At 45.1% G+C, this 13,469-nt stretch overlaps 1 protein-coding gene across 1 annotated transcript in view; it reads right to left on the bottom strand.

Annotated features, from left to right (window-relative positions):
* LOC121568683 (histone-lysine N-methyltransferase 2C) overlaps nucleotides 1-13,469 on the bottom strand; it is a 242,145-nt gene that overhangs the window by 79,210 nt on the left and 149,466 nt on the right. The window contains exons 22-23 of the mRNA XM_045221547.1: nucleotides 12,972-13,208; nucleotides 11,344-11,475 (exon numbers count right to left, since the gene is read on the bottom strand). Coding sequence (XP_045077482.1) covers nucleotides 11,344-11,475; nucleotides 12,972-13,208 — 369 coding nt within the window. The remainder of the gene's footprint in view (nucleotides 1-11,343; nucleotides 11,476-12,971; nucleotides 13,209-13,469) is intronic.

Raw genomic sequence — 13,469 nt, 5'->3', positions numbered from 1 at the left:
TAATGTGCTCTACAATGTGTATGTCTACAATCTTGTCCCTTACATCCTTGGAGAGCTCTTTGGTCTTGGCCATGGTAGAGAGTTTGGAATCTGATTGATTGATTGCTTCTGTGGACAGGTGTCTTTTATACAGGTAACAAGCTGAGATTAGGAGCACTCCCTTTAAGAGTGTGCTCCTAATCTCAGCTTGTTACCTGTATAAAAGACACCTGGGAGCCAGACATTTTTCTGATTGAGAGGGGGTCAAATACTTATTTCCCTCATTAAAATGCAAATCAATTTATAACATTTTTGACATGCGTTTATCTGGATTTTGTTGTTGTTATTCTGGTCTCTCACTGTTCAAATAAACCTACCATTAAAATTATAGACTGATCATGTCTTTGTCAGTGGGCAAACGTACAAAATCAGCAGGGGATCAAATACACTGCTCAAAAAAATAAAGGGAACACTTAAACAACACAATGTAACTCCAAGTCAATCACACTTCTGTGAAATCAAACTGTCCACTTAGGAAGCAACACTGATTAACAATACATTTCACATGCTGTTGTGCAAATGGAATAGACAACAGGTGGAAATTATAGGCAATTAGCAAGACACCCCCAATAAAGAAGTGGTTCTGCAGGTGGTGACCACAGACCACTTCTCAGGTCCTATGCTTCCTGGCTTATGTTTTGGTCACTTTTGAATGCTGGCAGTGCTTTCACTCTAGTGGTAGCATGAGACGGAGTCTACAACCCACACAAGTGGCTCAGGTAGTGCAGCTTATCCAGGATGGCACATCAATGCGAACTGTGGCAAGAAGGTTTGCTGTGTCTGTCAGCGTAGTGTCCAGAGCATGGAGGCGCTACCAGGAGACAGGCCAGTACATCAGGAGATGTGGAGGAGGCCGTAGGAGGGCAACAACCCAGCAGCAGGACCGCTACCTCTACCTTTGTGCAAGGTGGAGCAGGAGGAGCACTGCCAGAGCCCTGCAAAATGACCTCCAGCAGGCCACAAATGTGCATGTGTCTGCTCAAACGGTCAGAAACAAACTCCATGAGGGTGGTATGAGGGCCCGACGTCCACAGGTGGGGGTTGTGCTTACAGCCCAACACTGTGCAGGACGTTTGGCATTTGCCAGAGAACACCAAGATTGGCAAATTCGCCACTGGCGCCCTGTGCTCTTCACAAATGAAAGCAGGTTCACACTGAGCACATGTGACAGACGTGACAGAGTCTGGAGACGCCGTGGAGAACGTTCTGCTGCCTGCAACATCCTCCAGCATGACCGGTTTGGCGGTGGGTCAGTCATGGTGTGGGGTGGCATTTCTTTGGGGGGCCGCACAGCCCTCCATGTACTCGCCAGAGGTAGCCTGACTGCCATTAAGTACCGAGATGAGATCCTCAGACCCCTTGTGAGATCATATGCTGGTGCGGTTGGCCCTGGGTTCCTCCTAATGCAAGACAATGCTAGACCTCATGTGGCTGGAGTGTGTCAGCAGTTCCTGCAAGAGGAAGGCATTGATGCTATGGACTGGCCCGCCCGTTCCCCAGACCTGAATCCAATTGAGCACATCTGGGACATCATGTCTCGCTCCATCCACCAACGCCACGTTGCACCACAGACTGTCCAGGAGTTGGCGGATGCTTTAGTCCAGGTCTGGGAGGAGATCCCTCAGGAGACCATCCGCCACCTCATCAGGAGCATACCCAGGCATTGTAGGGAGGTCATACAGGCACGTGGAGGCCACACACACTACTGAGCCTCATTTTGACTTGTTTTAAGGACATTACATCAAAGTTGGATCAGCCTGTAGTGTGGTTTTCCACTTTAATTTTGAGGGTGACTCCAAATCCAGACCTCCATGGGTTGATAAATTTGATTTCCATTGATAATTTTTGTGTGATTTTGTTGGCAGCACATTCAACTATGTAAAGAAAAAAGTATTTAATAAGATTATTTCATTCATTCAGATCTAGGGTTGTTTAAGTGTTCCCTTTATTTTTTTGAGCAGTGTACTTTTTTCCCTCACTGTATGTATGTATATATGTATATATATATGTATGTATCCTTACAAGGCACCCCGACCTACGTCCCCGATATCTCAGTCTCTTTCTCTATGCAAATGAAAAGGTCATATATAAAAATACAATTTCCGGGTGTTTTTTTTAAGAAGGACATTATCCCTTTGAGTATATGAGTCAATGTCCTTTTTACAGAGCCCTCTTCCACAGTCAGTTCGCAGTTGAAACAATAAAGAGGACACCCCACCTCTGTTTTGGTAAAAAACTGAGGGATGGGCCTGTAGAAATCGAACCACTCTAAAATTCATATACAGATATAACGGCGCCGGAGGAGATGGCTGCCGTTTTACGGGCTCCTAACCAATTGTGCTATTGTGTGTGTTGTTTGGCGTTGTGTGTAACTTATTTTGTACATAATGTTTCTGCCACCGTCTCTTATGACCGAACAGAGCTTCTGGATATCAGGACAGCGATTATGCACCTCGTACTGGACGAAGATTTTTTCTTCAACGAGTCAGACGCGAATGATTTACTTCAGACACCCGACAAGGCCCAAATCCCCGTCATTCGCAGGAGAAAGAGACTGAGATATCGGGGACGTAGGTCGGGGTGCCTTGTAAGGATCCGACGGCGAGTGGGTAATCTGCCTCTACCATTAGTCCTATTAGCCAACGTAATCATTGAATAACAAAATAGACGCGCTACGATCACGAATATCCTATCAACGGGACATTAAAAACTATAATATCTTATGTTTCACAGAGTCATGGCTGAACGACGACATGGATAACATACAGCTGCATCGGCAAGACAGAACAGCCGCCTCCGGTAAGACAAGGGGTGGCGGTCTGTGTCTATTTGTAAACAACTGCTGGTGCACAAAATCTAATATTAAGGAAGTCTCAAGGTTTTGCTCGCCTGAGGTAGAGTATCTCATGATAAGCTGTAGACCACACTATTTACCAAAGGTTTTCATCTATATTTTTCGTTGCTGTCTATTTACCACCACAAACCGATGCTGGCACTAGGACCACACTCAATGAGCTGTATAAGGCCATAAGCAAACAGGAAAACACTCATCCAGAGGTGGCGCTCCTAGTGGCTGAGGATTTTAATGCAGGGAAACTTAAATCCATTTTACCTAATTTCTACCAGCATGTTAAATTGCAACCAGAGGGAAAAAACTCTAGACAACCTTTACTCCACACACAGAGACGCGTACAAAGCTCTCCCTCGCCCTCCATTTGGCAAATCTGACCATAATTCTATCCTCCTGATTCCTGCTTAGAAGCAAAAATTAAAGCAGGAAGCACCAGTGACTCGGTCAATAAAGAAGTGGTCAGATGACGCAGATGCTAAGCTACAGGACTGTTTTGCTAGCACAGACGGGAATATGTAGCTCAATTGGTAGAGCATGGCGCTTGTAACGCCAGGGTAGTGGGTTCGATCCCCGGGACCACCCATACGTAAAAATGTATGCACGCATGACTGTAAGTCACTTTGGATAAAAGCATCTGCTAAATGGCATATTATTATTATTATTATAATATGTTCTGGGATTCTTCCGATGGCATTGAGGAGTACACCACATCAGTCACTGGCTTCATCAATAAGTGCGTCGATGATGTTGTCCCCACAGTGACTGTACGTACATACCCCAACCAGAAGCAATGGATTACAGGCAACATCTGTACTGAGCTAAAGGGTGGAGCTGCTGCTTTCAAGGAGCGGGACTCTAACCCGGACGCTTATAAGAAATCCTGCTATGCCCTCCGACAAACAATCAAACAGGCAAAGCGTCAATACAGGACTAAGACTGAATTGTACTTCACCAGCTCCGATGCTCGTCGGATGTGGCAGGGCTTGAAAACTATTACAGACTACAAAGGGAAGCACAGCCACGAGCTTCCCAGTGACACGAGCCTACCAGACGAGATAAATTACTTCTATACTCGCTTCGAGGCATGCAACACTGAAGCATGCATGAGAGCATCAGCAGTTCCAGACGACTGTGTGATCACGCTCTCCGTAGCCGATGTGAGTAAGACGGATTGCCAGGACGTGTACTCCGAGCATGTGCAGACCAACTCCAAGTGTCGTCACTGACATTTTCAACATGTCCCTGACGAGTCTGTAATACCAACATATTTCAAGCAGACCACCATAGTCCCTGTGCCCAAGAACACTAAGGTAACCTGCCTAAACAGCTACAGACCTGTAGCACTCACGTCTGTAGCCATGAAGTGCTTTGAAAGGCTGGTCATGGCTCACATCAACACCATTATCCCAGAAACCCTAGACCCACTCCAATTTGCATACTGCCCCAACAGATCAACAGATGATGCAATCTCTATTGCACTCCATACTGCCCTTTCCCACCTGGACAAAAGGAACACCTTCGTAAGAATGCTGTTCATTGACTACAGCTCTGCGTTCAACACCATAGTGCCCTCAAAGCTCATCACTAAGCTAAGGACCCTGGGACTAAACGACTCCCTCTGCAACTGGATCCTGGACTTCCTGACGGGCCGCCCCCCAGGTGGTAAGGGTAGGTAACAACACATATGCCACACTAATCCTCAACACAGGGGCCCCTCAGGGGTGCGTGCTGAGTCCCCTCCTGTACTCCCTGTTCACCCATGACTGCATGGCCAGGCACGACTCCAACACCATCATTAAGTTTGCCGACGACACAACAGTGGTAGGCCTGATCACCGACAACGATGAGACAGCCTATAGGGAGGAGGTCAGAGACCTGGCCGTGTGGTGCCAGGATAACAACCTCTCCCTCAACGTGATCAAGACAAAGGAGATGATTGTGGACTACAGGAAAAGGAGGACCAAGCACGCCCCCATTCTCATCGACGGGGCTGTAGTGGAGCAGGTTGAGAGCTTCAAGTTCCTTGGTTTCCACATCACCAACAAACTATCATGGTCCAAACACACCAAGACATTTGTGAAGAGGGCACGACAAAGCCTATTCCCCCTCAGGAGACTGAAAAGATTTGGCATGGGCCCTCAGATCCTCAAGAAGTACTAAAGCTGCAACATCGAGAGCATCCTGTCTGGTTGCATCACTGCCTGGTATGGCAACTGCTCAGCCTCCGACCGCAAAGCACTACAGAGGGTAGGGCGTACGGCCCAGTACATCACTGGGGCCAAGCTTCCTGCCATCCAGGACCTCTATACAGGCGATGTCAGAGGAAGCCCTAAAAATGGTCAAAGATCCCAGCCACCCTAGACAGACTGTTCTCTCTGCTACTGCATGGCAAGCGGTACCGGAGCGACAAGTCTAGGTCCAAAAGGCTTCTTAACAGCTTCTACCCCCAAGCCATAAGACTAAAAAACAAATCAAATGGCTACCCGGACTATTTGCATTGTACCCACCCCCTCTTTTACACTGCTGCCACTCTCTGTTTATTATCTATGCATAGTCACTTTAACTCTACCTACATGTACATATCACCTCAATTACCTCGACTAACCTGCTCGACTAACATTGACTCTGTACCGGTACCCCCTGTATATAGCCTTGCTACTGTTATTTTACTGCTGCTCTATAATTATTTGTTATTTCTTTTAATTTTTACTTAACTATTTTTTACTTAACACTTCTTTTTCTTAAAACTGCATTGTTGGTTAAGGGCTTCACTAAGCATTTCACTGAGGCCTACACCTGTTGTATTCGGCGCATGTGACAAATAACATTAGATTTGATATGGATGTAAGGATTGACCATCCATGATAGAAAAATTATTGTTTTAACAATGTTTTGAGGCTATAGAGTGTTTGTTTACATTTACCATGTTTACAAAAAATTTAGTAAAATAATCTTACATTTTGGATTCTGATGGGGTGTGTCAGTTGAACTAAGCTCATGAGGCATTTATAAGTTATATTCTTCAAGAATCAAATGGGTTTACATCTAATGTTTAAGTCCAAAATTGATGTAGTAACTCCATATTGCCCCTTTAAAGTGGAACTGACAGCGTTTTAACTACTTTGCAGATAAGAAACAGACAATCATAATTGCAGTAAAAAATATCAAATTCCCAGTTTATGCTACAAAACCAACTTTATAAGAGGTTTTAAAAATAGGTTCTATTTGACTCAACATTCCATGACGTACACTAAGATATTGTTGGCAGAATAGATGGATGCAGTTCAATGCATGATTAATGTAATTCACCAACACATTTCTTGGTAGTCCAAAAAATATTGCTATCAGGTTGTAAATCACAGCTGGCCTGGTACATTGTTTGCTGCCTCCATTCGGGATGCACAGTTTCAATGACTCACTATTTTTGGACAAAAACAGATGAATGTTATTTAGGCCATGCTAGCGTATCTATTTATGTAGCAAGCTAAAAACACAGAGCCTAACGTTAGCTAGATAGCTAGCTAGATGCTAGGAGGACGTCATGTCAATGGAGGAGTAGGTGAGTAACTGACTTTTCCCCCCTCGTATCGTTTTTGTGTGGCTGCACAGCTAGTGATGCATGTGTCATTTGGTTAGCTAGCAAGAAATGTGAATCGCTTTGATAGCTATGCTGAATTGACTGTTATCCAGTTAGCATATCTATTGAGTTCGCAAATTCACTCTGGCTAGCTATCTAATCCGATTTCAGAGCACTCGTCTGAGTGTGGCAGAGCGCAGAATAACTGATGAATTTACAAACGAGCAAGACCCACTGAATATGATCGGTGTCAGTAAACGCAGGCAAAAAGTGATGAACGCTCCAGATAACATGTAAACAGCCTAACCAGCTCTGCTAGGGAAAGTAAAATGGCCAGAGTGACGTGTTCTCTCATTTGTGTCGGAAGTAGCTAGCTAGCAAGCTAGCCAACTTTAGCCAGTAAGCTTGGGTGCTTGGTTGGGACAACGCATGCATTGGCAGGCAAACCTTAGAAGGACGAGCAGGCTGTTCCCCATTGTTTATCAGTGCAACTTTGACGGCCAACTAGCTGAAAAAGTTTGAGAGGGTTTATCTAATGTTCCTTCATTAGATTTTAGCTCATCTTGCTCTGGCTAGCATTAGTTGTTGATCTTGTTGTTGTTGATGTGCATATAGGGAAAGATAGCCTACCTTTTTATGATTGTTTGATCAATAGGACTGTAAAGTTCCCAATTGAAAGAGGATATATAAGTGCTTGCTTTTCAGAAAATGTAAAATATATATATATATATATTTTTTAAAATGTCACCCTTCCTGGGAGTGTATATGAACAGATTTTACTATTTTATGTTGCTACAATGCTGTAAGTTCCACTTGAAAGGCCCACTCCATAATAATACAATTAAAATAAACGGTAGAACCGCCACTTGGTTTGTATAAAGCTGAGGGATGGCTGTAAATTTCACACAGTGAGCCTTTAAGAAGCATCCCACGGTGCACTGCTCTCTAAAGGTCCAGAGAGTGTGCAGCCGTGCTATTTCAGTCAATGAACCTCTCGGATAAGTCTGCTCCTTCCATCCTTCGCTCTCCCGCCATCCTTCGCTCTCCCGCCATCCCTCGCTCTCCCTCCCTCCATCAATCCATCCCTCCCTCGCCCTCGTCCTCCTCCTCCTCTCTTCCTCCAGCTGCCATCCACCATTCTCCTTCCCTCTCTCCCCTCCTGTCCATTCATCCCTATCAACATCCTCTCGCCATCTCATATAAGTCTGCTCCCTCCATCCCTCCTTCCCTCTTCCTCCAGCTGCCATCCACCACTCTCCTTCCGCCTCTCTTCCCTCCTGTCCATTCATCCCTATCAACATCCTCTCTCCATCTCCCATAAATCTGCTCCCTCCATCCCTCCCTCCCTCTCTCTCCATCCCCCTCTCTTCCTACCGCCGTCATCCACCACTCTCCTTCCCTCTCTCTCTCTCCCCCTGTCCATTCATCCCCATCAATATCCCCTCTCCCATCTTCTCATTTCTCCTAATGGGGCTACACATAAGATGTTCCTAAGAGCTGCTGTAAGAACAGCTTCATTTTCCCCGATCTGAACCTCAACCCACAGGAGTTCAGAGACAAAACTGATCCAGGGTCTGTGCTGACCTATGGAAGGGGACCCTTCCATGCGCATTGGTGTCCCTTACACTTTAATGATGCCTTACAGTGCCTTTGCAAAAGTATTCATCCCCCTTGGCGTTTTTCCTATTTTGTTGCACTACAACCTGTAATTTAAATGGATTTTTATTTGGATTTCATGGAATGGACATACACAAAATAGTCCAAATTGGTGAAGTGAAATGAAAATAATAACTTGTTTCAAAAAATTCTAAAACATAAATAACAGAAAAGTGGTGCGTGCATACAGTGGGGAGAACAAGTATTTGAGACACTGCCGATTTTTGAGGTTTTCCTACTTACAAAGCATGTAGAGGTCTGTAATTTTTATCATAGGTACACTTCAACTGTGAGAGACGGAATCTAAAACTAAAATCCAGAAAATCACATTGTATGATTTTTAAGTAATTAATTTGCATTTTATTGCATGACATAAGTATTTGATCACCTACCAACCAGTAAGAATTCCAGCTCTCACAGACCTGTTAGTTTTTCTTTAAGAAGCCCTCCTGTTCTCCACTCATTACCTGTATTAACTGCACCTGTTTGAACTCGTTACCTGTATAAAAGACACCTGTCCACACACTCAATCAAACAGACTCCAACCTCTCCACAATGGCCAAGACCAGAGAGCTGTGTAAGGACATCAGGGATAAAATTGTAGACCTGCACAAGGCTGGGATGGGCTACAGGACAATAGGCAAGCAACTTGGTGAGAAGGCAACAACTGTTGGCACAATTATTAGAAAATGGAAGAAGTTCAAGATGACGGTCAATCACCCTTGGTCTGGGGCTCCATGCATGATCTCACCTCGTGGGGCATCAATGATCATGAGGAAGGTGAGGGATCAGCCCAGAACTACACGGCAGGACCTGGTCAATGACCTGAAGAGAGCTGGGACCACACGCCGTGTTTGGAGGAAGAAGAAGGATGAGTACAACCCCAAAAACACCATCCCAACCGTGAAGCATGGAGGTGGAAACATCATTCTTTGGGGATGCTTTTCTTCAAAGGGGACAGGACGACTACACCGTATTGAGGGGAGGATGGATGGGGCCATGTATCGCGAGATCTTGGCCAACAACCTCCTTCCCTCAGTAAGAGCATTGAAGATGGGTCGTGGCTGGGTCTTCCAGCATGACAACGACCCGAAACACACAGCCAGGACAACTAAGGAGTGGCTCCGTAAGAAGCATCAAGGTCCTGGAGTGGCCTAGCCAGTCTCCAGACCTGAACCCAATAGAAAATCTTTGGAGGGAGCTGAAAGTCTGTATTGGCCAGCGACAGCCCCGAAACCTGAAGGATCTGGAGAAGGTCTGTATGGAGGAGTGGGCCAAAATCCCTGCTGCAGTGTGTGCAAAGCTGGTCAAGACCTACAGGAAACTTATGATCTCTGTAATTGCAAACAAAGGTTTCTGTACCAAATATTAAGTTCTGCTTTTCTGATGTATCAAATACTTATGTCATGCAATAAAATGCAAATTAATTACTTTAAAATCATACAATGTGATTTTCTGGATTTTTGTTTTAGATTCCGTCTCTCACAGTTGAAGTGTACCTATGATAAAAATTACAGACCTCTACATGCTTTGTAAGTAGGAAAACCTGCAAAATCGGCAGTGTATCAAATACTTGTTCTCCCCACTGTATGTATTCACCCCCTTTGCTATGAAGCCCCTAAATAAGATCTGATGCAACCAATTGCCTTCAGAAGTCACATTATTAGTTAAATAAAGTCCACCTGTGCGCAATCTAAGTGTCACATGATCTGTCACATGATCTCAGTATATATACACCTGTTCCGAAAGGCCCCAGAGACTGCAACACCACTAAGCAAGGGGTACCACCAAGTAAGCGGCACCATGAAGACCAAGGAGCTCTCCAAACACGTCAGGGACAAAGTTCTGGAGAAGTACAGATCAGGGTTGGGTTATAAAAAAATATCAGAAACTTTGAACATCCCACGGAGCACCATTAAATCCATTATAAAAAATTGAAAGAATATGGCACCACAACAAACCTGCCAAGTGGGCCGCCCACCAAAACGCACGGACCAGGCAAGGAGGGCATTAATCAGAGAGGCCACAAAGAGACCAAAGATAACCCTGAAGGAGCTGCAAAGCTCCACAGCGGAGATTGGAGTATCTGTCCATAGGACCACTTTAAGCCGTACCCTCCACAGAGCTGGGCTTTACGGAAGAATGGCCAGAAAAAAGCCATTGCTTAAAGAAGAAAATAAGCAAACACGTTTGGTGTTCGCCAAAAGGCATGTGGGAGACTTCCCTTAACATATGGAAGAAGGTACTCTGGTCAGATGAGACTAACATTGAGCTTTATGGCCATCAAGGAAAACGCTATGTCTGGCGCAAACCCAACACCTCTCATCACCCCGAGAACACCCTGCCGATGTTTTTCCATCGGCAGGGACTGGGAAACTGGTCAGAATTGAAGGAATGATGGATGGCGCTAAATAAAGGGAAATTCTTGAGGGAAACCTGTTTCAGTCTTCCAGAGATTTGAGACTGGGACAGAGGTTCACCTTCCAGCAGGACAATGCACGCTCAAGTTCTGTTTGTCTTATTTCTTGTTTGTTTCACAATAAAACATATTTTGCATCTTCAAAGTGGTAGGCATGTTGTGTAAATCAAATGATACAAACCCCCAAAAAAATCAATTTTAATTCCAGGTTGTAAGGCAACCAAATAGGAAAAATCCCAAGGGGGTGAATACTTTCGCAAGCCACTGTATATGTACAGTTTATGCTGTGCTGTCGCAGAGCCAAAATACACATTTCAGTTTTAAACTCAAACATGGACAAAGTTTACGTTTTTTATTTATTTATTTGTATTTTACCCCCTTTTTCTCCCCAACGGGCTCAGGTGAGGCGAAGGTGGAGTCATGCGTCCTCCGAAACACGACCCGCCTAACCGAGCTCCTTAACACCCGCCAAATTAACCCGGAAGCCAACCGCACCAATGTGCCGGAGGAAACACTGTTCAACTGGCGACAGGGGTCAGCCCGCAGGCAGCCGGCCCACCACAAGGAGTCGCTAGAGCGCGATGAGCCAAGTAAAGCCCCACCGGCCAAACCCTCCCCTAACCCGGACGACGCTGGGCCAATTGTTCACTGTCCTATGGGACTCCCAGGCCACGGCCGGTTGAGGCACAGCCCGGGAATTAACCTGTGTCTGTAGTAACGCCTCTAACGCTGCGATGCAGTGCCTTAGACCGCTGCGCCACTCGGGAGGCCTATGGACAAAGTTTTGAATGTTAAACTTACCGGGCCGGTAAGGTTTCCTCTTCCTTTTCTTGTTGCCGTCGGCGCCCTTGGCCCCCTTGGCGTCGTCATCGACAGGCTCCCGTTCCAGACTGGAGTCCGACTTGATGTCATAGTCCATCAGGAGGTCCCCTTCTGGAATGGAACACAACCACGTCACTAAAATCAGGACCACAGACCAGGGTCTTGTTCATTAGGACACGCAACGGAAAACACTTTCTGCAATGGTAAACTAAAATGAGAATTTCTTGATAATCCCGCTCTATTGCTCCCATTTGGTTCTTAATGAACATGACCCAGCCCTACACATACTACTGACCCACAAAACCCTCAATGCATCTTTGATGGATATACCATATTGGTGGGCCTGGTGTCAGAGTAAGACATCTGGATGAGGAGCCACATGTACATTAATGTTGGAATTCAAAATTAACCACTTAAACCATCTTAGAGATAACCCTTTTAACAGTATTTCTCAGATTATAAATGCAAATGAGTGGCATCTCCAGGATTTGTTTAATGATTGATGTATATATCTTTTACATATGGGAAATGCACAAATGTACATACTGTATATACACATGATTAGTCTAAGGCTGACTTTTCATTCATATTTCATGAGGTACATGTACTGCACTTAGAGTGGTTGGCTATAACACATACAGACATATCAAAATAGTCCCTAGTACCTGATCACAACCATAGTTCACTGTAAATGCTGATATATACTTCTTCACACTTCAGAACAAGGTTAATTTAATCTTTCTATATGTATGTGCATTGTCATAAACGCATGTACAGTCATGACAACATTATAACATAGTTTTATGTGACGTGTCAAGCAGCTGCTGAAAAGCTCCCTCTAGGCAAGGCTTGAAAATTCGCCCGCTGCGTGAGCTAAATATAGAGGACCAAATATAGAGTGAGCAGGAAAGGGTTAATATCATCATTAGCCCTTGCTTGCACTCTGAGAGCCAGGTTCTGATGGATGGGCTGGGGAATAATTCAGTTAGCCCCGGCCAGCTTCCTCTCATCACCAAAATGCCAATTCAGGTATAATTTGCTGACTGCTGTTTTCAAAAGCCTTTCTTCTCTCTCCAAGTCATATTCATTATATGCCTGCCCTCCTTCCCCCTTCCATTTCTCTTTCTTTCCATCTCTTTCCTCCTCCGTTTCCCTCCTCTTTCCATCTCTTTCCTCCTCTTTCCGACAAATAGGTTCCAGTGCAGAAGTCAAGCATTGCTTTTTTTTTGCCCTTATGTTTTCTGTGCATCTAAATCTAGAGATGAAGGGAACGTTGTTTCCTGGCAAACATCCGCCTTTCCTTTTGACCGTTCAAAAGGAAAGGCCAAGAAAATCTAACTGAAAAGTCTATCCTTAGAAAATGTTCCGGTCCTGGCCAATGCGGAAGAGAAAACCTGAGCTTTTCATCCCAGTTCAAACATATCAATCTACAAGAACAAATTTAAATGTATGTTTAAGACTTCTCAAAACGCCAATAATGGGGTTTATTTGAACAAGCCTCTATTTGTTAAACATTTGTATAACCTTTTAGCCGAGGATGGAGCCCCCGGACCGCTCAAAGTGGGATACCCCCAGCCAACCCATCGTGAACACCTAGAAGTCTTTACCTCGGCTGTCGTCCATGTACCCATCCCCATCCCGGGACAGCTCTGAGTAGTGGGGGTATGGTGGGGTCTGGAGCACAGCCACGCTGTTCTGGTTGATGATCTTCAGCTTGAGCTTGGGTTTGGGCCGCCTGTTCTGCCCTCGGCGGGTCGAGGAAGAGGGCACCACCAGGCTCTGCAGCTGGCACAGGCCAGACTCGGTCAGACACACCCCGTCCTGGGTGTATGTCTTCTGGATGTCTGGAGGTATGGAGGAGGGGTTCATTAAACAATCTACCAAGCGTGTGTTGTGAACTCAAGTTTGTTTGTTATACAAGAAAGATACAAAGTGCAATACTCATGAGTGATTCACTTTTCCCTGCTGCCTCCCACGTACATGTCTAAAACCATATGTGCTAACCATCTTGTTTACAAATACTCATACCGTGGATATTACGTTAGCGAGTCCAACACTCAACGAGCGACAACATTTAAAGAAAGTAATGATTCATTTCATTCACA

The sequence above is a fragment of the Coregonus clupeaformis genome, chromosome 7 (assembly GCF_020615455.1).
Source record: "Coregonus clupeaformis isolate EN_2021a chromosome 7, ASM2061545v1, whole genome shotgun sequence".
Lineage (NCBI taxonomy): Eukaryota > Metazoa > Chordata > Actinopteri > Salmoniformes > Salmonidae > Coregonus > Coregonus clupeaformis.
Note: the sequence above shows the minus strand (reverse complement) of the source record. Positions and strands in the feature narration are given on the sequence as shown.